Here is a 25,749-nt window from a genome sequence, read left to right on the forward strand (position 1 = left end):
CCAGTTTAGTGCCAGTTGTCTATTTTTGGCTTGGGCACCTAACAACCTTCGCGAGCTAGCTAGCTTTAGCTAAGTGGCTAGCTAGCTAGGATCACAACCTTGTCCTGCGTCTCCACAGCCCTACTGTGCACTGTCTGCTGTTGTGTTTTTCAGCGCTTGTTTGTGTTTTTCAGTTTGTTCTTGTTTAGAGTAACTTGTTAGTTCAAGGGCTGGATCACTGTCTGACGACTGAGGCTAGGCAGATCCTTCTGGGATTGAACTAGCTGTCACTGCATTCCTGTTCTGTGTGGTTTTGAAAAGGCATGAGCACCCACTGACAGTGGAATTAGGCTAGCTTCAACATGGACTCAGCAAGTCTGGGTCGATGAGGAGCTCCAACTGTCGTCCTACCTGGCGGTGAGTCAGTAACACTGTGGGTAAATGACGTTAACATTAAGTTAATACGGGTAGCTAATGCCAGTTAAAGTTCTGATGCTGGTTTGCTAGCAGCTAATTTCTGTTGAGTGTCTTAACGTTATTGTCACACAGCCAACGCTGGTTAAGTTAAGGTAGCCACTAAGCCGTGACTGTCCACCGCTACATTCATTTAATGCTGGAACTAACTGTAATGTTAGCTGACGTGAGTAGTCGACGTTAAAGTTCAGCTCTGTCGTCTGGCAGCAAAGTGTGGCTAACTAGCTGTCTAGCTCCGAACAGCAAGCATACCAATGAAGAGATAACCGAACTCCATAAAAAGTGGTAATATAACGTGGCCTTGTTAACTGGCAAAGGCACAACCAGGTAGACCTTGAATTAAGAGCTTTTACGAGGTTATTACCACAACCGTCTTCCACCAAAACACGGAGGGCGGTAACAAGCAGCGGAAAGCAATTCTAAAAGTTGGGATTTTTTTTAATTCAAGTGTTACTTGAGGACTTACTGCTGCGAATTTAGCTACACATTCGTAGGTCTTAATTCATGAGCAAGGCAACATTAAACTGACGAATATTAGAATGGAGTTTGGCGTGTCACATATCGGGGCGAATGAGGACAGACTTGACCAGTTTAGCTACTAATTCTCTTTTTGAAGTCACCCTGTCAAAACACACACAGGCCGGTGTAATATTATGTTTTTTGTTGACTTTTTGTGTGTCCTGTCTATATTAGACATTGCCTCCTCCCCCCCCCCGAGTGAAGACTACAACCAAGAGGCCAGTATTTCCTCCCACACCTTTACAGCGGAGCCCCACTCCCCATCCCTGAGCCCTCAGGATGTTGGAGGGCCTTGTTGCCTGGGTACTCAACACATACCTGGGAAAATATGTCAGCAATCTAAATACAGACCAGCTCTCCATCGCCCTCCTTAAAGGTGAATACACATGGACATGTGTGCATGCCATTGTCGTTGCTCAAGTTGTATGATGATTCCTGTGGATGACACAGGGCCTTGAGTGTGTGATCACACATCATACCCCAATAGACCTTTTTCACAGCAACCATTTTGACATGTTCCAGTGCCAGGGCCCTGGTATTGTGCATGCTGGCTCATTGGAATGGCACTGGAACACCTAAATGGAATGGAACCATCATTAATGTTATTAGTTGCACCTGTGTTTACCCTGCTATGACATGTCAAAATGGCTGCTGTGAAAAAGGTCTATACTGTATTGTTACTGATCTAGATACTCAACTTTTTGAGATCATGTTGATACCCAGATATGGTCATATATCATCACTGGCCAGCATATTTAAGTAATCATCTGCAAATTTTTCACAGAAATAAATGTCAGTTTTGCTGCTGCTCTCTATTGCAGAATGATACCATACAGTAGTGAATCAACCAATACCCAGTTCATGAAAGCTTTTGCATTTGCTGTTCTAAACACCTATGTTGGGGTCCTTCTTTCCCTGGAAGCAGTTTGTTTTGAATAAATTCTGAAGAAGGTAGAAGAAATATAAGAAGCCACAGTCTACATTTGGTGCCTTTATTATTACAATATGCTATCACTTTGGTTTTCATTGTTACTTCAGTTTCCACGGTCATTTTCAGATAGAAGACACATATAAACAGCTTACCCTAAATAAGACCTTAAATGGGATGTAAGCTATTATTCAAACACAATGTAGCAATTCAAATGTTTACCTCCAATTTCGATTTACAATTTACATTATAAACGCATATTAAAAATTGCACACACTCATTGCATTACACCAGTGGGAAAGTGAGCCAACGCAAGCATGGTCAAACTAGTGAATGTTTTGTGAATACCTCTTGTTCTTCCTCAGGTGCGGTGGAGCTGGAGAATCTCCCTCTGAGGAAGGATGCCCTCAGAGAGTTTGATCTGCCATTTGAAGTCAAAGCAGGTGAGGAGGAGACCCTCTTGAAAACAGGGTTATATTAACATCTATTCCTTGACATTTGGGTTAGGACGCTAATTTTCTCATCTGTTGGTCAAAGTGGCAGAGTGGATTCCAAAATTCTACAGTCATTTTTATTATATTATCAGCCAAATTACTTTGACTTCTGCTCTTCTGCACCACATTTGAGTTATTTGGATGAGTGAGCTGAATAAGTGATTTGGATACAAGGATAGAAAATCGAATCTCAGCTTAGTGTTTTTCTACTGACACTTTGTCACCATGTACCTGTGCTGCAGGCAGCTTGACGGCCTTTTGGTCTATCCAGGGAATGCTAACGAAGTGAATCAGGATTTTCTTGTTTAGTGACATGTGCTCTAATGTAAAGACGTGGGAACAGCATACTTTATCATGCATGCTTGTAATCACGTCAAGCAAACACAATGATAATGAAAGCAGTCAGGTGCAGTACAACCAGGCTTCAGCACCCTCTTATTTGGCTGAGGCTGGGGCAGCTGTGGCAGCATGAATGAATCGCGCTCCTTAGTTCACCTCTGGACAATGAACCAGCGGCTGAAGTTGCTCTATAGCTGCATCATCTCACCATAGAGGGGGAGGGAGGAATTGTCCAAGATGGATTTCATTTTAGACCTCGTTCTCCCCTTTGAGAATGAGAATTCATCATCAACATCTTTAGTAAATGTCAGTCCGGTGTTAGAGCTCTTCACAGCACAGAAACTGCCCTAGTTAAAGTTACTAATTACCTTCTCCTTGCTGCTGATGCTGGCGACTGCTCTATTTTGATTCTTTTAGATCTTAGCACAGCTACTGACCATGCTATTTTAATAGAACATCTTTAAAACTGGGTTGGCATCACTGATGTTGCCCTTTGTTCCAGTCATACGTTGCTAATAGAACTTGCTCTGTTTGGTAGGGAATGCCTCATCTTCCTCACCTCATCTCTTCACTTGAGTTGTCATCATGTCATCTCTCATTCTCTATATTACGAGTAGGCATTATTTTTGGTGAAAGGTACTATATTGTGCACCAGAGGGAGCTGTTACTCAAGGCAATTTTTCACGTTTGGTGGCTGGCACTGAGTGAAAATGAAAGAAATTACGTTTGGTGTTTAGGAGAGGTGAGAGCACGGCCAAATTTTGCAAAGTATACTTGTCAAAGATAAACAGTAGAGCCAACACATCCTCATTTTGTGTTTTGATTGAAATTTGGGGGAAGAAACGCATAAATCTTTTCAAAAGAAGGATACCAAGCACTTTGACTTGCACATAAAACAGCCATTTATTGAAGTAAACAACCTACGTGTTGCAGCCCACACAGGTCTTCATCAGGGTGTTGAGGAAGAAGATATCATATTTATGCCCAAAAAATATTGATTTTTCAATATTTGGTCAATAAAATGAGAGTGAGAGTTTGGATGAGAGGGAGGGTGAATTCTATAGTTTCCTGTTGATGTGATCTTATCCCTTTTAGGGATGCATGATATTGACAAATCATATAATGCAATATAAATTGTGATACATATGGACAAAGCTTTTTCTGTATTTTTCCAGCAGTTAAAAAACAAACTGAGGGTGGAAAAACAAGATGGTGATGCTCAGCATTTGCGTGGTTTGAATATAATGATGAAGATTCTTCTCCAACATGCAACATGATTTGTAGGCAAGGGGTTCCGTTATCTGTGTAGCCATTTTGATTTTGTTTGACCTTGTTTGATCTGATCCATGCATCATGTTGTCTTTCATTAGGCTTCATTGGAAAGATCACGCTCCAGATCCCATTTTACCGGCCTCACAGTGACCCATGGGTCATCTCCATGTCCCAGCTCAACCTGATCATCGGCCCCGCCCGGCTTCAGGAGTACGATGAGCAGAAGGAGAGGGAGGAAGAGAGAGAGCGCAAGCAACGCCTCCTCAAGGCACTTGAGGACAAATGGAAAGTAGGTGGATGAGTGGTGGAGATTAGAAATTGTGCCTGCGCTATTTTCTGAATTTTTGGAAGAACTATTGAAAATGATACTGTGTGTTTTGTTTTGGTTTTCTAAGTGAACCCTGCTACTTGCTTCAATGTCTTTCTCTCTCACTGTGTACAAGTGGTTCTGGTTTTGCATAGGGCTGTTGCGTAATCAGGGTGTTTCAGGGTCCTCAAAAAGTCTGAAAAAAGTCTTAAAATAAATTAGCTAAATTTAAGGCTTTAAAAAAGTATTAAAATGTCTTAAATCCACTAACTACAGGTCCTATTTTTTCACTACACAATGACAGGTTTCTTTGTGCTGCATGTCCACTCTTACATTAATACAGATCAGGTTTAGCCGTACAAAATATATCCTGTCTTCTTTACTAAACACAGTTGGACTTCATGTCCCTTATCAATTTATTTCCTTGTGTTCTTATTGTTATTTTGCCCATTTATAGCTTTTTGTTTATTTAATTTGTTTTTTAAATTCATCTTAAATTCAGCATTTAAAAAGGTCTTGAAAAGTCTTAAATTCGGCTTTTTTGAAACCTTCAGATAAACAGATTATGGTGAATATTATGAGGGAGACAACATGGGCTAATGGACCAGTCACTCACTCGTAGCATTGTCCTGCATCATTGAGCAGTTGAGTTTTTGTTCCAAAGCATCGGTATGGGCCAGAAAGAAAATCTCAGCACCGTTGAGTCATTGGTACTGATCAACAATCCTATCAACCCTCCATAGATACACTGCCTGTCAAAAATTTGGACACACCTAATTTAATGTACTATGTTTTTAATTATCTTAAAGCCATTTTGATCTAAAGGCTTATGCTTAAATGCTTGAAATTAGTTTCTTAGACAAATATAAATAGTGAAGTTGATGCCTATGTATGAATTTCTTTCCAAAGCCTTTGCCTTTCCATCAAGGCAAAGAGCGGCTACTTTAAAGAATCGAAAATATAAGATCGTTTTGATATGTTTAACACTTTTTAGGTCGCTGCATAATTCCATTTGTGTTATTTCATAGTTTTGATGTCTTTACTATTATTCTAAAATGTGGAAAATATTAAAAATGAAGAAAAATGTGGTGTCCCCAAACTTTTGATGGACTGTGTATATTGTGATAATTTTGTGCTATGGGGCACTAAAAATCTTATGTATTGCCCCTTTAAGTCCCTGCCGGGATATAAAAATTTGACCAGACATTCTGTGATAGCATAGATCTTAATTACACACGAATATGGACTATAAGATTCAAGACTACACTGTCAACTTTAATCTAAGAGTATTTTCAGCCATATCAAATGACTTGTTGTAGGTCTAGCAAAAAAAATAATTTTGTTTATGAGTCTAAAATGCTGCCTACTGGACAGTGTGCTGATATCTGTTCGCTATGCCTCCCCCAGAGCGAGTGTGAACAGAGAGGAGAGTCCTACTGGTACTCTGTCACTGCCTCGGTGGTCACCAGGATCGTTGAAAACATTGAGGTAAGGAACAGGAACACACTGTTGCACACGTACACTTGTTTAGCAACAGACTGAACTTTGATTGCCTGGCTTATTTCTAGCTGAAAATCCAAGATGTGCACTTACGATTCGAGGATGACTTCTCCAACCCAGAGAAGCCATTTTCCTTTGGGGTTTGCATCAACAATGTATCCGCTCAAAACTCCTCCAAAGAACCGGTAAGTTTCCCCGCTGCCCAAGTGAGTTATTTGTTGCTGCAATTCATAATCCAGATTTTGAAATATTTGATCCTCATAAGAATGAAGTTACCTTTGTGTTTCATGTTTGCTTTTTCTTGTTCTTCGTTTTTGCTTTTTGGGTATTAAGAAAGTTGAAAGATGAGTGATATTCATGAGAGCAGGCACTGCATTAAATTCCCTTATTTTTTGTGAAAATCATTAATGTATCTATGCCTGTATAATCTAATAGATTATAAGAAAAATCAGTTTTTTGCAACTCTTCCATCTAATTGTAACTCAAAATGTAGGTCCATTTTACTCAAGTTGACAAATTTTTTTTTCACTGACAGCGTTATCATATAAAGCATTACTTCTTTATTGATAATTTATTGGTCATAGTTTAGGGCTCAGCTGATATATTTGTGGAGGCATGGTACCTCTTGAGTAGCATCTCTTGAAGTTGCATTTCAAAGTAATTGGCTACTCTGAAGGCTATTTGACCAGTAACATTTGCTACTTACCATACAGTGAGCTTCACTGTCTTTCAGACAGTGAACATTGGTTGATGTTTTGGTTCCTGGAAAAAAAGTCTGAAAACTTTCGATGTGAAATAGCACGACTGAGTTTGAAGTACAGTCAGCTTGATTTTGAATGTAATTTTTACCCAATTCAGATGGAAAGTGAAAGAAATATGTCCTTTTTTATGTACATTTCTAACCCAACCATAAGTATTTGGCCACATTAATCTACCATTTCATAAAAAGTAATCTGTTCTAAATGTGGTGAAGGCTGTACAGCAGTAGTTCCAGTTCCTCCTGTCAGCCAATCCTGGACACAGGCACTGCAGTGCCATCTTGTTTCAAATTTCAAGTGGTGCACAACCTTGCACGCGACTCCAATGCAGCCAGTTGTTTTGGCCACAGTTGCATCATTTTGACTGTTTTAATCGAAAGGAAATTTAAGAATTGATAAATGTTATTCCTATGGTGTAGGACAGTCAAATCAAGTCCAATCCCTCCCAAAAATCCACTGGAAGCCTGCTCTGTTGGCTTCCTCAGCTGGCCCTATTCAGGACTGCTAGGACTCTTTGCACTTTAAGTCTATCTGCTCTATGTATGGAAGCTAACAGAATGGATTTTGTCCTGACGGCAGGTCCAGAAGCTCCTCCGACAGAAGCAGCTGGAGATCAAAGACTTCAGTGTTTACTGGGACACAGAGTGTGACATGCTGGGAAACCTCCCTGCAAATCAGATCCAGGTCAGACAAGAACATCAACAATTACAAACCATATGGAATAATAAAGCATAGCAATTTTCTGATTAGACAAGGATTAGGCTTAATTATACATGACCAAGAAAATTGACTGGTCCTGCATGAAAACCAAAACACAGACACCAAAACACAGACCCTACTAGCTTTTGGGATTTTGTACACTTAAGGGAATCCCAGGTGCTGAGAGTCACAACAAAAAGATCTAAATCATAACCAGTATTCTTTATTCTTTATTAGGATCCCCTTTAGCTGATGCGACCACTAGTCTTCCTGGGGTCCAGGACCAATAGCAAACATGCTAAACATTTGGATTCCTAGCCTTAATAGGTGACATTCCCTTTTGAATTGGACAGAACGTCCCGCCAAACTCCATCTTAGCTGTACGCAATGTGGTCTGTTTCATTGGCGTTGCATTGTAGAAACTCGTTCAGGACTTCTGAATCATCCACTGCTACTTGTGGTCATATCAGGTCTTGAGTGAAGTTAATTAGTAATGGAATATGGGGTGAGGTTCTCTCCAATACAAGAAAGAACGTCACATGTCAGTGCTAGATTCATCTTTCACTGTTTCGTGCATGTACAGGATGCAATGACCAAGTGTATGCAGAGCCGCGAGCATCAGTACATCTTTGAGCCAGTGTGTGCCTCGGTATTGCTGAGAAGAAACGCCTCCAAGGAGCCTCTGAGGTCCCGCCACACCCCACGAATCGAAGGCCAAGTTCAGTTGGAACCCATGTCCTTACGCCTGTCACAGGTTTGTACTACCACTTAATAACTTTGTGCCAGGATGGTAAGGATGGTAATTCTGTTTACAGGTAATATTTCTGAGGCATCACGAGGCAAATTCAAGTCAGTCAGTCAGTCAGTCAGTCAGTCAGTCAGGTAGCCTAACACTTAGTGAGATGATGCGCTTTGTCAGATGGTCTCTAGAGGGCGTTTTGGACTGTGAGATGTAGTGTTTCCCATACAGAGGCACAAAATCAAAAGTTGGTCAGTGATGGATCTTAATCGATCTCTAATGCACCTGATGTCGCATCACATCATGTCTGCAGTTTGGAGATGTACAGACAGCAGACCAGCAGCATTGAACTCAATCCACAGAGTCTCCCGGTGTGAAAACAAAAATGAAACTTAACATTCCACAGTTTGTAGCGGGGATTTGCAGACAGTAACTCGTCTTCGCTCCCCTACAAACTTTAACGGTAGGTGACGTCATCTTGTGGTATTTAAGTAACGTTAGTGGAATTAGGTAATTTAACCATGTCACAGTGCTTCAGTGCATAGAATTGAACACACACGCCGTAGGTCTGTACAGGATCTGTGCTTGTTCTCTCTCCATTCACTACCATTGTATGGCGAAACAGGTCTGAAAATCACACTTCTAGCACATAAACGAACATGAACAAAGCAGATTCTGACAATATATAATAAAAACTAGTCATTCTGCTGAATTGTTTTTAAGTGAATCGCTTTCTTTTGTTATTAAGCCTTTCAGATTGAACAAGTGTAACACTGAAATCCGGTTGAAGGAAATCCTAACCCTAACCCAATATATAAAAACGAGTCTCTCACTTCTTTCCAGAAAAAAAATCATATGCTGTTTGGTTTTTGTTGAGTATATTGAATTTGGGCACTCTGGTCCTTAGGTTTTTGGAATCCTCATAGATAGACTCAGGGTTTGGGTTTGCAGCAACCATATTCAAAACGAAACAATCGATTATGAAAATACAAAATTGGCAAATTTCTAAAAATGTATATAATCGATGATGTCAATGAATCCCTTCATTTTACCATCACCTCTTCCTGGATAGTATTTTTCCAGTGCCTACTCACTACAGCAAAGGATCAAGTATATCATAACAATTTGAGTATACTGACGTTGGAGAAAATATTTGCCTTCTAAACCACTTTTTATGTTTCGTAAACTGGCAAAAGCCTACTGATTAGTAGGTGTTACACAATGTAACAGGAGCGTTCAGGCAGAACAAGTGACTTTGTCTGACCATGTCTGTCCTGCTTATATCCTCTTAGATCCAGTACCAACAGATCATGGCTTTCCTCAAAGAGCTGGACCGCCGGGAGAGAGAGATGCTCTACCGAAAGTGGAGGCCCAAAGTCCCTATTACTGGGAAGTAAGTTCAGACTTATCAGTAAGGACTACTGTAAGACAGAAAATGTTCTCATGTTGTTTGAGAGACTTTCTGGTTGTACCCAGTGCAATAATTTCTACATCTGCATATATTTATGTTTTTCTTTTTTCTCTTTTCCCCTATGACCTATTCCCATATCAGTGAAATCAGTCGGGTTCCAATAGAACCCTGTGCATACTGTGAGAGAGAAAGAGAAAGAGATTTTTCATTTCTTTTATAAACTACTCATACTTTCATACTACTTTCTTCTTTTTTACTTCAATTTTTTTATATACTACTTTTTATAATTTGTGTTGTTTTACATTTAATGTGACCCACGGGAGCAACCCACCAAGTCAAATTCCTTGTATGTGCTTATTTGTCTTGCTGTGAGAAAATAACACTGCACTAATATAGAAAGACTGACAGAAAAGATTGAAAATGGTAAAAAAAAAAAAAAAAGTTCCTAAAATCGAGGTAAATAATTGTGATTAATAATTACAATATTTTGCAAAACAATCAAAATTATAGCTGCAAGCAGCAATACGGCGACCGGGCTCAATCTAGCCATTTAGTAGTTTACGGAAGAGAAAAGGAAGAACTTAGAACTATAGAACTTTGTAGTGCTCTCCATTAACAAATAAATCAATACTAAATCACATGGTCCACTGATCTGCAGTGATCTCTATGGGTTGAAACATCTGGCCACACCCCAATCAGTGATACCAAATCATCAGGTATTTTGCCATTAACAGAAGATGTCAAACACCTGCTTTGAGTTTTCTGCACGTATGATTTAGTGTTGATTTACTTTTCATGAAACTTCAAAATGGCTACAGTTCATCAGGGACTTGAACTCACAGCCTTGTGGACCACTCTGCCAACTTCCACTTTGGTGTGCCATAGTGGGGAAACAAAACAAAGATTCAGATTCAGAAACTTTATTGTCTATCACAGAGCATGACAGAAAATTGTCTTTGACGTGGCTCATAAAAGAGGAAAAAAGACATAAAAGACATACTGCATAAAAACAAATAAACAGACATAAGGGTTAAAAACATACATCAGATTGGAGGTAAAAGTAAGAAAAAGTGCATGTGTCAATGTGCTAATATGACTGTGTTTATGTGTTTCATTGTTTGTTTAAAATACTGATGGCTATTGAGATGAAAGAGTTCTTGTAAATGTTCTTTTTGGCCAGGGGGACTTTGTAACGGTGGCCTGATGGGAGTATTTGAAATGCTTTGTGGAGGGGATGAGAATGGTCTTGTGTTAAGAGAGTGGCTTTTCTTCTGACTGACTGGGTGTAGAGTTCTGATAGTTGGGGCTGGAGGGTGCCGGTTATTTTACTTGCTTGCTTGATGATCCTGGAAAGTTTGGATTTGTTTTTTACGGAGAGGGAGTTACACCAGGATGTTGAAGGTGAGAACAGATTCAATGAGTGATTTGTAGATGGCTGTTAAAATGTCTTTCCTGACATTAAAACTCCGGAGCTTCCTCAGCAGGAACAGGCGCTGCTGGGCCTTCTTGTACACTGAGTCAGTATGTTGGGAGAAAGACAGGAGGCTGTCTATCTCCGTGCCCAGGTATTTGAAAGCCCCGACCTGCTCCACCACCTGCCCTTTCAGCCTCAGGGGTTCCGAAAGGGGATGAGGGGGACCAGATGTTTGCCTCCCCCCACAGCACAGCTCCTTGGTCTTGGAGATGTTCAGCTCCAAGGAGCTCTCCTTGATCCATGAAGTCAGGGTGTCCACACACTGCCGGTATGTGGACAGAGAGTCCTCGTCTCTCAGGTGGGCCACCAGGGCCATGTCATCTGCGTATTTGAAAAGTGTTATGCCATTGCCGGTGCAGGTTATTTCGTTTGTGTAGATGGAGAAGAGGATGGGAGATAAAATGCAGCCCTGGGGCACCCCAGTATTTAAAATCAAGTTGCTGGATTTAAAACCATTGACCACCACGTGCTGGGGCCTGTCCTGCAGGAAGCCCTTAATCCATAAAACCAGAGTTGGGTTGACCTGTAGTCCCAGGAGGCGGTTACACAGGGGGTGTGTGTGTACTGTGTTAAAAGCGAGAGAGGTCCATAAATAAAATCCTTGTGTAGGAGTGTGGGGAGTCAAAATGTCTGCACACAGTGTCCAGGAGGGTCAGACAGGCATCCTGCACTCCACACTTTGCCTTATAGGCAAACTGGAGTGGGTCCAGACTGTCTCCCACCATGTTGGTGAGGTGGCCACACAACACCCTCTCCATGCACTTACACAGCACAGATGTGATTGCTACTGGTCTAAAGTCATTCATGGTCGTGGCATGAGAGTTCTTGGGCACAGGTATGATGATGTACTCCTTCCACACCTGCGGGACACAGCTGGAGTCTAGGAGCCGCTGGAATAGCTGAGTGATGACACCTCCCAGCTGAGCAGCACATTTCCCTGAGCACCCTGCCTTTGAGCCTGTCTGGCCCAGATGCTTTGCGTGGGTTAACCCGGGACAGGATGGACACCACCTTCTTTTCCTCCACTGTGATCGGTGGATGTGGGGGGCTGGGGCTGGTTTATCAGTGACAGTCTCAAGATGCTGTGTACCAAGTTTGGTGCAAATTGAACAAACAATGTGAGAGTAGTTAGGTTTAATTAGTTTTACAGTTTTTGAAAAAATCAGAGTGATGGACTTCATAATTTGCACTAGCTTGCAGCATATGAAAGTTTCTTATCACTTGGGCGTACATTTTGGTGAAAGTTGCAAAGCCGTAGCAAGTACAGCTAATTTTTAATGAATTTTCAAAGTTTTGAAATTTAGACGGTTGCTATAGCGCCACCATGGGGAGAATTGGCACCAAACTTGAGTATACGTTGTTTTGGACCGAACCGGACTGCTGTGCAATATTTCGTGCATTTTCGTTCACAGGAAGGCAGTTTTTGACAGAAGAAAGAAGAAGAAAGAAGGAAGAAAAATAAATACCAGCAAATAAAGCCGCAAGCGGCAATTGCGGGGTCCAAGCACAATTTGAAAAGACAGACAAACAAAACATTACAGAAGGTAGAAAGACACACACAAAAATGACATGTTGTGAAGATCGGACATGCAGTCTATTAGTTATGGCTTAACACCAGCTTTTGTGTTAGCCCGTGACTTCTGTCAAGTTAATCTTTTCATTGCAACCACATTGTTGAAGTTATTCACAATGGCCAAACATTCTATTGCTTGTTCTTGATGACTAACGTCTGGAAAGGACAAGCCTGCATTTGAACCCACAGCCTTCCACATGAAACGCTGATGCCTTACCTACTGAGCCAACCGCCTGTTACAGGTTTACTGAGGAGAAACTAACTAAAGGGAGAAGTATTGTGATACTGCAGCCTATGACTGACAGATTGACAGTGCTAATCACTTTATAGAACATTATAGTGCTCTCCATTAACAAATAAAACAATAGTAAGTCACATGGGCCAGAAAACTGTTGCTGCACTGCTCTCTATGGGATGAAACGTCTGGCCACACCCCAATCAGTGATGCCAATCAAGTATTTTGCCGTTGACAGCTGATGTCAAACACCTGCCTTGAGTTTTCTGCACTGTGTGATTTAGTGTTGCTTTACTTTTCATGAAACTTCAAAATGGTCACAGTTCATCAGGGACTTGAACTCACAGCCTTGTGGTCCAAAGCCCTGTGCTTAACCACTCTGCCAACTTCCACTTTGGTGTGGGTGATAGGTCATAGGTGATAGTCCCAAATTGAAAGCCTCAGAAAGAATATTATAACTGTATTAGTGCCCCACATTAATCAATTTACACATGGCTTTACAGACATCATCTTGAGAGTCCAGACATCATTTGTATTTAGTTTGATGAACATTGATCAAACTGTCTTGAATATATCACATTGTCAATTTATCCAACTATTTGCAGCTGCACATTTCCATCTACTGTACGCACAGTTTTCAAGATATCATGAAAAATTTACTAATTAAGGTATGACGATTTCAAAAATCATGTTGTTTTTTTCCTGTTAAATACGATTTAGGAGGACAATACTGTGGGATCACAGTAAGTTTTTGCTATAAACAGAGGGGGGCGTCTTCAGAATCAGGGGTAGGTACCAGTGTATGAAAGATTTATCTCACTTCAGCCGATATATCCTGAAAATGTCAGCTCTCTAGGACATATGGCTGAATTTTTGAAGTTTTAACTTTAATATCTGTGAAGATTTGGTTATTATGCAATAAGCCACGCTCATTTTCATCTATCATGACCAAATTTATTGGAGCGACTTGGACATGATCCTAGCATATGTGTAAAAATATATATATATATATATAGATATAAACTTTTTGCATTTTTAGCGCCCACTAGTGGTAGAGCTCAAAATGCTCTTGAGGCCGTGTTCAAGCAACACTGCTCAATATGTGTTTAAAATTTTGATTTGATTAGATGAATGGTCAATGAGTTATGACCAATTTAGTGTTAGGGCGTGTTTCGATAAAGGTTTATTGGTCGATAAAAGCCAAACCATTTGGTCCATCAATAACCTTTATGCAACTTTGAAAGAGATTCTCCACACCAAGTTTTGTGTGAATTGGATGAATGGCTTAGGAGGAGTTGTGAAAAAAGTGTTTCTTAAAGAATTCAAAATGGCAGATAATACAATATGGTGGACATTGAAAGTGATATATGGGTTGGACTCGGCGCCTTCCAAAGAATCTATGAACACAAGAATTTTCAGTCTACGACACACGGTTCAGAAGTTGTTGGCCAAAACGTAAAGTTGCTTGTTATAGCGCCACCATCTGGCCAATATTCGTGGGCATCATTGCCTGAGTAGTGGTATGCCATAGGAGCCCGCCTACCAAATATGGTTGCTGTAGGACTTACGGTTTCTGAGCTGCAGACACTTTTAGGGGAGAAAAAGAAAAAGAAAAAGAAAGAAAGAAGGAAAGTAAGAATTCCAGCAAAAACAATAGGGTTCCAGCACTACATGCTTGGACCCCTAATAACGATAGCCTACGGGCCCGGTCGCCTAATAATACCAGCAATAACAATACCGGCCCTACAGTCCCAGTCGCCTAATTAGTGCTTTAGCCATTATTATGCAGCCCAACACTGTTCATATTTATCAAAAGTAACGCAGAGTGTGAAAGAAATATCCAGCCATTTCATTTGAGCCTATAAAATAATGTATGTCCATGCTTTATGCTTCCAGCTGCCGCCAGTGGTGGATGTTTGCCATCGAGGCCAACTTAAGTGAGATCCGGGAGCAGCGGCGGCGGGGCAGTTGGAACTTTGCCCTTAAGCGGGCACGAGACGCCCAGATCTACACCAACCTCTACTTCAGAAGGCTCAAGGGAGCCCCACTCAGCTCTCATGAAGAGGTACTTACTTACTATAACAGCATAAGACGAGATATATGGCAAATAGTTATAATATTTTATCGTAATTTTTTTTTTTTTTTTTGGTTTGTGTGCTGTTGCATTCAGTGATTAATAAAGAAATGTATGTAAAGTTGCACTGGGTAAGATTTTTATGTAAAAATCCAGGCATCTTATCAGCCTAAATCACAAAGTGAGGCTGCAACAGAGAAGAGAGTTCCATCCTCACTAACTGAGACGGTGTAGATTCACCCTATTTGCCCAAGTTACATTCTGGTGTTGGTTATGGACACTGGCAGGAAACCCTCTCCACACAGGAATGATGAATCGAATCTTGAGCACAAAAAAATACATAAAATAAGTGTCTCCTAAACAGCAGTGAGTGAGTGGTCAATCAAGAGAGAGCTGGACTCGCCAATGTTAGATCTGCTGAATGTTAGATAAATTTTTGGATGATGTAGTTTTAAAAAAACAAAGATTTAATGCTCTCAACACAACTATAAGCTAATGAGGCTTAACACACACACACACACACACACACACACACACGCACACACACACACTGAAATAATTCCCAAACTGTGGGAAAGACTACATACTATGCTCCAGTCAGCAGAGCTAGTCCACTATGAAAGCCTTTTGTGTCTTTATGTTTCCTTTTGCTGAACTGCTGTTTTTGCTGTGTTCTTGTCAACCAGAACGAGCTGGACAGAGTGGAAGACGAGCAGACGTTGGAGGAGCTACAGAGTCTTAGGGAAATTGTCCACGACTGCTTCCGAAAGCAGGAAGAGATTGCAGAGGCAAGCTAAGATGATTTATACAGCCGCTTAACAGGGCATTAAACAGACCTGCTAACACCGTTCAAGGTCTTTGTGGGCCCAAAGGAGCCAGAGGGCAGGGAGGCAAATGACCTGCCTGAGTTCTGTCATGACAAACAACTGCAGGCTCTCCTTATCTGTTAAAGTCCTGTTAAGAATGCTTTGCTTTCCACTTTTTCTTAAACTGACACATGAATTCTGTCTACGATCAGCAACTTCAAACCTCTATATGCGTATATTTGGTAATTTCACTCGTCTATCAAATGTGGTTTCCCTCCTTCTCTGCTCCCAGAGTGTGCGAGAGCCTATCAGCGACCCTCCGCCCTGTTCACCCACCACCTCCATTCCCAAGAGTGGTAGCTCTGGGATGATCCAGTACCTGCAGTCTTGGTTCCCTGGCTGGGGAGGCTGGTATGGAGATACACAGGACTCAGAGAGGGGCCCCGAGGAGCTCCTACCAGGCCCTGCCAACTGGGATATACTGGGTGAGACTCACTCCAGTCTAGTGCCTTAAGAACAAGGCTGCCAACTCTAATGTACTATATTATGTATGCAATATATAATGTATTGTGTATAATATAGTGGGCAGTAATAATTTGCTAATTTGGACTACTGTTGGACCAATATATCAATTTACAGATATATTGCATTAAAATTGATATATTATTTTTTATATATATATTATATAAAATCGGATATCAGCCAGTCAGTGTGGTCCACCTCCGATATTATGATGTTGTTTGATGATATATTTATCTCATCAATTATTTAATTGATCAATACTAACTGGTTGTCTATGGGAAGCAAATAACCTGAATTGACTCTAATGTCACATTTTAATCAGGTTCCATGCAAGAGTCCTAGTGGAGGTTACTACCCCAAAATTGGTTTTATTTGGATTCTTTATAATAAAAAGAGCTAATTCTTATCTTTTTTATTTGTGTCAGATATTCTCTAGCATTCTCTAGTGGTGGTAGCAATCTTATGCCTGTAGTGGCCCACTGCTGAATGAATATAAGGCAAAAATTGCATTTTTTCAGGCAAACTATAAGACGTGTAAAAACACACTCATAAAGCTAATATCTTATGTGTTGCCAGCGGAGACAGAGGACTTGTTTGACCCATTGGAGGACTCTCAGACTCTGAACACATTCACCAGGAGAGACCATCTGTTTGCCCGGCTGGAGTTCTTACTGGAGAAGGGTAGAGTAACCCTCTGCCACCAGGACAGGAGGGGGGGTACCCTGAACGAGAGCGGGGTTATCCAACTAGAATTCTCAGGTACACAAGAACAGTGTGTGGAAATATGGGAAGGTCTTTCAGTGTCATCTTCTATGTTGATTTTGTTGCTTTTTGGGTCAGTCTCCATCAGTTCATTCGTTTGTTTGCTCATTGGTCCAGCTCACACGCTGACCTTTCAACGTGCAGCCAATGGCTTTACAGTAGGTGTTTGCACGGGGAGTGCAAGTCCCTCGCTTTTAGTTCCAAATTGTCATGTAGACTTCATTGATTGTAGTGGGAAAAAAGTTCCACCTGTTCAGCTCTGCTAATGCATTGGAGTTCTTAGTACTAAGTTAAGACTTGGCTATGAGTGTACCTCAGGCAATGGCTGAGGACCCAGACCCACTTTGGCAGTCTTTATAAACCTGGCAGTTTTTTTTTTTTTTAAAGGTCACTATTGCTTTTAAAGTATTGCCTCGCTAATTGTACACTTTTGGTAGGCTGTGCATTGATGCAAATTGTCCAAATATTTATTTTTGAATGTGAAAGACAGCAACATAATATTTGTAGTAGCCATAGCCAAGGTGTAGCATCTGTTGTAATACAGTGATTGGCCCAGAGGGGGACAACCTGTTTACTGTTGCCTTGTTTTTATTTTCCTTTAAAAGTAACTCCACACTAAAACACTTTTTTGAGTTACAAACTGGTATTTAGTACTATGTGGTTATGAAATACAACAATGCCGGTCAAACCAATGCTGGTTAAAATGAACAGCTGGTGTTCAGTTGGAGATGCAGCCATGTTCAAGGACAATTATCCTAAGATAAGTCATTTAGTAAAAACAAGACTAAGGGTCTAACAGTCCTATGACTTTAAATTTTGTGGAACACTCCACCCTGTTCCTCTTCTCACCAACCCGGACCAACCCCAAACCCCCCCTTCTCCCCCACTTTAAACTATGCAATAGGCGGAGAGAAGCTCAAAGTGGGTGCAAAATTACTCGTAAGTGGTCTACATGACCACTGCTTTTACCATTTTGTTTTGCCCTTTCAGGCATTCTGAGCCCTTTCAGGCATGCTGTGCAATATTAGGCTACAAATAAGTCAAATTTGACTTGACTATAACCATTTTTCCACAGGGGTGAAGGTGATAGTTGAGTCTCTCCCTCGCTCAGAGTCCTCCCTGTTGTCTGTTGAGCTGGGTGGTTTGTTCCTGAGAGACCTGACCACTCAAGGCACCATCTTCCCTGTCCTGGTGTCTCCCAAAACGGTGAGCAGTAATAGACTGAAGCAACCAGGAAGTTCATCATGTTAACAGAAATGTCCATCCTCACTACGCTGATATCCAAATGAACATTATCTAAATTAGTTATCGTATCTTTTAACTTTCCATCCACTGTTGTAGGACAAAGTTGTTGTTGCCATTAACCAGCCATTTGAGCAGTCCAGCAGTAGCTCAGGTGAGATTTCTGTTTTCTGCTTTTACTTCTCTTTTATTTTATTATATGGGGTATTTCATGGTATTTTGTCCTAACCTTGTAAATGACTCCCTCAGAGACTTTCACTTTGACTTTTGGTTCTGTAGATATTAAGTTGTAATGATTTTTTTTCCATATGAATTCCTATAAGACCATATATGCTTGTTTAAAGGCATACTGAGTAGTAGGATTTTGCTGGTTGTGGCTTGTAAACACAATCTCCTCCCTGCGGTTGCCAGAACAGTAAAAAAAACAGGAAAAAAGTACAAAAAAGGTTTATGCTATTTCAAGGGGGGAAATCCTGCTCAGCATGCATTTAAGTACATACAACAATTCACAGACAAAACTACATTTTCCTTCACTGAAGCTTTTGATTGTTATGTCGCTTTCCATATAAATGGCTTCAACGGGGATAGTTCAAATGAAACCTGGCCTACTTGCCTTGGCCATGGAAACTCATCCAGCATCATGTCCATAGTTTGAGTATTATAAAATTGGCAAGTCTTTGACAGTCACTATATTAGAATTTTAATGGGATGAAATGGGTCTGAGAAACGTCTTGTTCCAAACTACTTCTACAATTGGTAGTTGGTCATTTATATCCCTACAGTTCTATACTCATTCATTTGTGTATGCTATGAATAGTGAGTATGTTGTGCATTATTGACAGCAATATATTACCTAGATTTCAATGTCTGTGTCAATGATGAATGCAAGGAATAAAATTTGAAGAGTACCTTCTTAGAGGAAAGTCTTATTTAATTTTCAAGGCTTCCTTTGCAGTCAACGACAATTTGACAATTTATGGGTGTGAAAATGATCCAGATATGTTCCCATGTTCCCAACAACTTTCTGCTCTTCATCACTGTTGCTCAGTGGACAAATTCAGTGCTTCTTATATATAAATACACATGCAGAATTGTATAGATATACTCTATATGTTTATAGCTTTGGGACAAGAAGGGCGAGACAAACCCCCCTCAATACAATTTCTGCCAATTTCTCAGTATAGGAATAAATGTGTAACTATACTATTTGGCAGGGAACAAACAAAGTTGTTCTGTTTTTATATAAGCCATCTTATCATTGTGTACACCTGAACTTAGAGAGGAGATATTTTGATTGAAAATTATTGCTACTTTTACAGTAGTTCAGTTGAATATTCAGATATTGCCTGAGCAAATATGTTGTATCCTTCTTTGGAAATCAATTGTAATCATTGTAATACAAACAACCTTTTTTGTGCATCTTCATGTTGGGCGTGGCAGCAGTCAGGGTTAGCTGGGTGTAGGCGCAGCAGTGTGCCCTCTCCCCACCAAGCTGAACTGAAAGCTGCGCCTCTGCATCCATACAGTGTGTGCTTTTTGTTTGGCAGGATGCAATTTGGAGTCTTCAGCACCACCTGTGTTTGAGATGATCTATGAGCGTAACCCTGTGAGGTGTAAGTTTGAGAGGAGACTGGAAGTGAACACTAGTCCGCTGAACATCATCTACAACCCACAAGCGATCAAGAAAGTGACTGAATTCTTCTATAAAGGAAGGGTCCACACTTCAGGTAAGTCAATGACAAATACTGAAATGTGCAGCCCTCTCGTGATGCGCTGGCGTACATTTTGTTTGCGCTCAGAAATAGGGCTGTGGCGATCATGGAATTTTGTTATTACGATTATTGTCTCACAAATAATTGCGATTAATGATTGAATGATGAATTGTCTTTTTCCCCAAGGAGAGCGAGTAATGAACTGAGCACATTAAATAAATGGGTTGCAATATTAACAATAAACAATGTGCTGATTGGTGAAGTCATTTGTGGCTTTGCAACTAGATCCATGTTGCTCACTATGCTACATTACAATGATAACATTGGACCGAAGGAAAAACAGCGTTGGCAAACTTCAAACGGTTTGCACACACACAATAGAAAGGCTGAATTTGAATCCCCAGCAAAGACGCCAATAGACTGCACAGCATTACAGCTGATGACTGCATCATATATACGGGGGAAAAATGTAGGCATAGCCATTACCTGATTATATGACATATTATAGGCACATTGCCAAAAGTGCTTGAGTAAGCAAAACACAAAAAAGAACTAAACAGTTAAATGATTGACATGATTGAATGACAGCGACAAATTATAAGGTATTTAAAAAAACAAGGCAGATTTCTTAAGTCATCATGAATTTACTGCATGGAATTTTTGGAATGCACTTTAACACATACTCATCTCACAGTTCCTCTTAGATCTTGTGGTATTACATAGTATGTGATAATAGGAAATAAGCAGCACGAATGAGATTTGCTTAATGTCAAGTATGGATACATCTTATTTCTTTGACACTCACCCTCTTCCTCTGAAGCGCTTCCTTGGCATTATTTATCTGAAAAAATCTGTTCAAACTTTTCTTACCAGTATCTCTCGATATCCATGTTTTATCACATGTATTGCACAGAAATAGCCTATAGAAGCACAGTGAATTCAGTTCATCCAGAGACATATGACTAGTAACACTGTGCGCGTCATCACACTGTTGTTCTGAAGTGGGCAACAGGATATAAACCTTGACCAATTTGCAAACATATTTGCTTTTTTTTTAAAGTTAATATGGAAGAGGAAAATTCTTAAGGTGAAAACAAAAATAATCACGGTTATACAAAATAACTGTAGTTGGCTCCTATAATCGCGATCACTCATTTAATCAATTGTTGCAGCAGCCCTGCTCAGAAGTGCAAATTCTTTACCACCGCTGGTAAAATTTCACATTATAGGCAGACAGTCTGCATAGGTATTTAGAGATTACAATAGACATTGTCCCAGGAAAAGGCGAGAACCATGCCAAAGTAATGCAACTCACACCATTACCCACACCATTTGAGCAATTTCAAACCACTCACTGCTAATGGAATTACTCCTTTACTCATGTTTGCCCATGACTTCATAAATTATCAGCAGATTATTTTATTTTAAACTGATTTATTTGTTCCCCAGGTTTTGGATATCAGTCAGAGTTGGAGCTGAGAGTGGCAGAGGCTGCTAGAAGGCAGTACAACAAACTGAAGATGCAGACCAAGGCGGAGATCAGACAAACCATTGATCAGCTGCTCGTGGGAGAGTTCATTGTAAGAGAGATTCAATGGATGGTGAAACAAGATTATTGGCAATTAAATTATGTCTAAGTCCCATTGCTATGTTTGCCTTTGTAGGAAAACAGTAAGCGCTGGACCATGAAACTGGACATCTGTGCACCTCAGGTGATTTTCCCTGATGACTTCCAATCAGGGGACCCTATGCTAGTCGTTGTTGATTTGGGCAGGATTCTCCTTACCAACTCTCAAGGTAAAATTAGCTCTCTTACCAGAAATCTTACCAGAAAGTGATAAGGATATGTACAAATGGCATATATTCATTCTTTTGGATGTTGATGTTTCTAAAATCAATTCATAGCTATTGTTATTTGTGTTTTTTGAAGATGACACTAAGGCCAGCTCAAAAGCCACTCAACCTGAAGGGGAAGAGATGAGCGATGATGAGTACCAGACACCACTTGCCACTCCCCCAGAGTCACCACCTCCTGAACTAGATATGCCTTTGAAAGAACAGCCCAAAAGCCCTGAACTTCCCAGCCTTAAATCCCCCGAAAGTACCCAGGCCTACAGCAGAAAGCTTTATGAAAAATACTCCCTGTCCTTCAAGGACCTGCAGATAATGGTTGGTCGCTATAAGGACAACTGGAAACATCTTCAGGAGAGCGAGGTAGGGCCCACCCACGTGGTGGAGAAGTTCAACGTGCTGCTGCAACTGGAGCAAAGACTGCGCTATACGTCAGACCCCCAGCTCCCTGGGGCCGTGCTATCAGGAACCCTACCAGACCTGAAGGTTCACATCAATCTGGAGAAGATGACTGCCCTCAGGAGCTGTCTGGCTAGGCTGAGCAGTCCTAGTGGGGTGGAAGGGGACAAAGGCCAGGAGAAAGGCCAAAGCATAAGGTCCCCTGACCCTCTTACTCTTCGCCATGAGACCATCTTTCAGAGGGAGGACAGCTCGTGGAAGCTCCAGGGTTCGGCCAAGAACCTGACACAGAGCGTGATGACTCTGGAGCAGCACACACGGGAAGTCTTGGTGGAATCCCGTCTACTCCTGGCTGAGTTCAACATTAACTACATGCAGCTTGGTGTGGAGAGTGATGGTCGCTACATCTCCGTCCTCAAGGTATTTGGCACAAACGCTCATTTTGTCAAGCGGCCTTACGATGCTGAAGTCTCACTGACTGTCCATGGCCTTTTGCTGGTAGATACGTTACAGACCTATGGCTCAGACTTTGACCTCTTGGTGGCTTCTCACAAGCACCTCAGTTTTGACATACCCACAGGCAGCCTCCGAGAGAGCCAGCCCTCATCCCCTGTCTCGTCTGATGGGAGATCACCAGAGCATCAGGTCCACCATAGTGAGTCATCCTCTGGTTTGCTCTTGGATAGAATCTCCCCCTTCAGTTCCTTTCTCAAAGACCAGGAGGCCCTTATTAAGCTTGAGTACCAGTTTGTCAGCTCAGACTGCCCCTCCATGAACCTGGACAGCTCCCTCCAGGTGACAACCATGCAGGTCAACAACTTAGACATCATTCTCAACCCTGAGACCATGGTGGAGCTACTCAAGTTTCTCCAGAAGTCTTTCCCCAAAGAAGAAAGCACCTGGACACCATCAACCCAACAACCTACAACACAGTCTAAGGACAAGGAACATGAGGAGACCTATCAGTCCACCTATGACCAGAACAAGGAACTAACAGTGGAAATCCATCGCCTCAACTTGCTTCTCCTTCGGACCGTGTCCACCGGCACTATCTTAGGTGCAGAGAAGAAAGGGTTGAAGATTGCCACGGCAAGCATCAGTGGCACCAAGGTCAATGTGTCCATGGGCAGTCGGTTGGACGTCAACGGTTCACTGGGGTCAATGCAGTTGGTGGACTTGACTCAGGAAGGAGGCCGAAGCCAGTTTGTAGTCAGCATTGGGAATGTAGAGGATAACTCCCCAAGTCCTGGAGGAGTAACATTTTTTGCTGACACAGGAGGTTCTCCTTCAGAAGCTTTAAACTTCCGCCTTCTGGAGAAATCCCAAGGAGAGTGCTCTTTACAACTTCAGATGGCATCCCTACACTACAACCACTCAGCCAAGTTCCTGAAGGAGCTCAGTCTGTCTGCCAATGAGGTGGAAGACAATTTCCGCTCTATGTTGAAAAGTGCTGCCACCAAAGTGTCAACAGTGCTGGCCACTAAGACAGCAGAGTACAGCGGTATGGTTTCACTCTTTGAGACTCCCTCACGGAGAACTCGTACTCAGAGCCAGAGCTGGGCGTACCCATTTGAGGATGAGGAGGATCTTACCATAGAAGAGCAGGAACCCACCTTAGACACATTCTTGGTGAAGCTGACCCTTAATATCAGCATTGAATCGCCAGTTGTGTCCATTCCACGCAAACCTGGCCACCCAGAGCTATTGGTTGGTCATTTGGGGAGCATAACAATCCAGAACTTTGTTACAGGGCAGGACTCCGAAGGAGAGCGATTACAGGTGTTGGTAAAAGACATCCGGCTTTACTCGGTTAATATGAGTCATCTGGTTTTGAGGAAGACACCCAGAAGTGATAACATTCCAAGTTCCAGCATGTCACCCTCGCACAACGGGAGCATCAGTCAGGATGAACCACAGTTCACACGTCATGACTTCTTTGAATCCCTCAGTCGGGGAAAAGGTGAGAAGACTTTTAAAATCAGTCAATGTTTAAGATTAATTTGTATTCCTAACCATATAATCTACATATTTGATTTCTTATGTTGCAGCAGAAACCTGCGAGCTTTCTCCATCGTAATGCAAAAAATGCAACCATACTATTTTATGTAACTTTCTTGTGACATAACTTAAGTGAGTAGCATTTTTTTGAATAATTGAAGTGAATAATTTTTTTTCTTCATCAGCCTTCCATATATTGAAAGACACCACCATTCAGTTCACACTGGAGAAAGTTCCCATTGTCGAAGACACCCAGTTTACCTTTCCCACCACAAACGAGCCCTATGAGACCACAGGGTTACTGAGAGTTGAGGGAAAATTCGTCAATCCTGTTCAGGTACAACCTATCTCACCATGTAAACTACATTGTAAGACAAGGGGTAGGTCAAAAGTAGTTATCTTTTAGCACCCAACTTGGAACCGGAGGGCTGTATAGTTGTTGCATCTTGGCATCAAATCATAGTTTTTGAAATTAGATTATTGATATGGGGTTACTGGCTAATGATCAACTGTATCACTATTTTACTCTCTGGCAACAGGTGTTCCTGTGCAAGCCTGTGTATGAGCAAGTCCTCCAGACGCTGGACAACCTCTCCCTGATCGAGGAGCAACGTACACCCAGCCAGCCCCCCACCCCGCCACCCCCAACCCCCTCCTCCACCAAACATCACCGCTTTCCTGACCCCCAGGGAGGACTGTTTGCAAGGGACCCTCCCCATATTAGCCTCTCATACTCCTCCCTCTCCTCTCCTTTGCCACTACAGTCTCACAATCCTCCGCTCCAGCCACCCTCATTCACTCAGGTGAGAGCCACCTTCCGGGTGGCTGAGCTGCAGGTCCAGCTCAGCGCTGACCTTACTCAGGGCTCCCAGGGCTTAGTAAGTGTGCGCTTCCAAGATCTGGAGGGGGACTTCACCAAAGACCACCCACACTCGATGGCAGTCCAGCTTGCCCTGCGCTCGCTGCTAATGGAGGACCTCCTGGAGCAGAACCCTGAGTCTAAATACAAACATTTGATGGTGTCCCGTGGAGCTCCCAAGCCCTCCACCTTCAGTCCGAAGGAGTACCTGTCCCAAAGCTGCCCATCCGCATCCAATGCCCTCTGTCCAGACATGCCCCGGTCACTGCCTGCCCACATGGAGGAGGCCCAGAACGTCTTCCAGCTGTACCAAAGGCATCCCAGTACCCCCTCGGCTACCAGTCGCAAAGCCAAGAAGGACCCAGCCTGCCCCATCACTCCACCACCCTCACCTACCCGCCATACACCCTCCCCACAGCCACTCCCAGACTTTGATGACTCATTAGTCCACATCAATGTGCTGCTGGTGGACCGGCACCACCCAGAATTCAAATCACGCTATGGCAGTGTGGGACGAAGTGTGGACGTTGACTTCAATTGCCTGGATGTTTTGATCACACTACAGACCTGGGTAGTTATCCTGGACTTTTTTGGCATTGGCTCCACTGCCAATAATCATGCAGTAAAGGTACCCACCACATTGCCTCAGCCTATGCCAGGGCATCCTCTGTATGAGCCAGACATAAACCCAGACATTGGTGAGGAGGAGGCAACCGAGGCAGTTAACACAAAACTGGATCTCAAGGTAGGTCACTGGACTTGGCACATATAGTTTCACATATAATTTTAGCAGATTATGCCAATAGCATTTCAGAATATGTAT

The 25,749-nt window shown here is 42.0% G+C and overlaps 1 protein-coding gene across 1 annotated transcript in view; it reads left to right on the forward strand.

Annotated features, from left to right (window-relative positions):
- The first annotated feature begins 245 nt into the window (after positions 1-245).
- The window catches only part of vps13d (vacuolar protein sorting 13 homolog D), an 85,379-nt gene continuing 59,875 nt past the window's right edge, over positions 246-25,749 (forward strand). The window contains exons 1-21 of the mRNA XM_078288112.1: positions 246-396; positions 1,147-1,348; positions 2,266-2,343; positions 4,104-4,294; positions 5,720-5,800; positions 5,881-5,997; positions 7,150-7,254; positions 7,853-8,023; positions 9,301-9,401; positions 14,598-14,766; positions 15,462-15,563; positions 15,874-16,066; positions 16,680-16,862; positions 17,941-18,071; positions 18,207-18,261; positions 19,655-19,834; positions 21,269-21,399; positions 21,484-21,616; positions 21,750-24,029; positions 24,253-24,404; positions 24,607-25,671. Coding sequence (XP_078144238.1) covers positions 1,252-1,348; positions 2,266-2,343; positions 4,104-4,294; positions 5,720-5,800; positions 5,881-5,997; positions 7,150-7,254; positions 7,853-8,023; positions 9,301-9,401; positions 14,598-14,766; positions 15,462-15,563; positions 15,874-16,066; positions 16,680-16,862; positions 17,941-18,071; positions 18,207-18,261; positions 19,655-19,834; positions 21,269-21,399; positions 21,484-21,616; positions 21,750-24,029; positions 24,253-24,404; positions 24,607-25,671 — 5,715 coding nt within the window. The 5' untranslated portion in view covers positions 246-396; positions 1,147-1,251. The remainder of the gene's footprint in view (positions 397-1,146; positions 1,349-2,265; positions 2,344-4,103; positions 4,295-5,719; positions 5,801-5,880; positions 5,998-7,149; positions 7,255-7,852; positions 8,024-9,300; positions 9,402-14,597; positions 14,767-15,461; positions 15,564-15,873; positions 16,067-16,679; positions 16,863-17,940; positions 18,072-18,206; positions 18,262-19,654; positions 19,835-21,268; positions 21,400-21,483; positions 21,617-21,749; positions 24,030-24,252; positions 24,405-24,606; positions 25,672-25,749) is intronic.

The sequence above is a fragment of the Centroberyx gerrardi genome, chromosome 14, assembly GCF_048128805.1.
Source record: "Centroberyx gerrardi isolate f3 chromosome 14, fCenGer3.hap1.cur.20231027, whole genome shotgun sequence".
NCBI lineage: Eukaryota > Metazoa > Chordata > Actinopteri > Beryciformes > Berycidae > Centroberyx > Centroberyx gerrardi.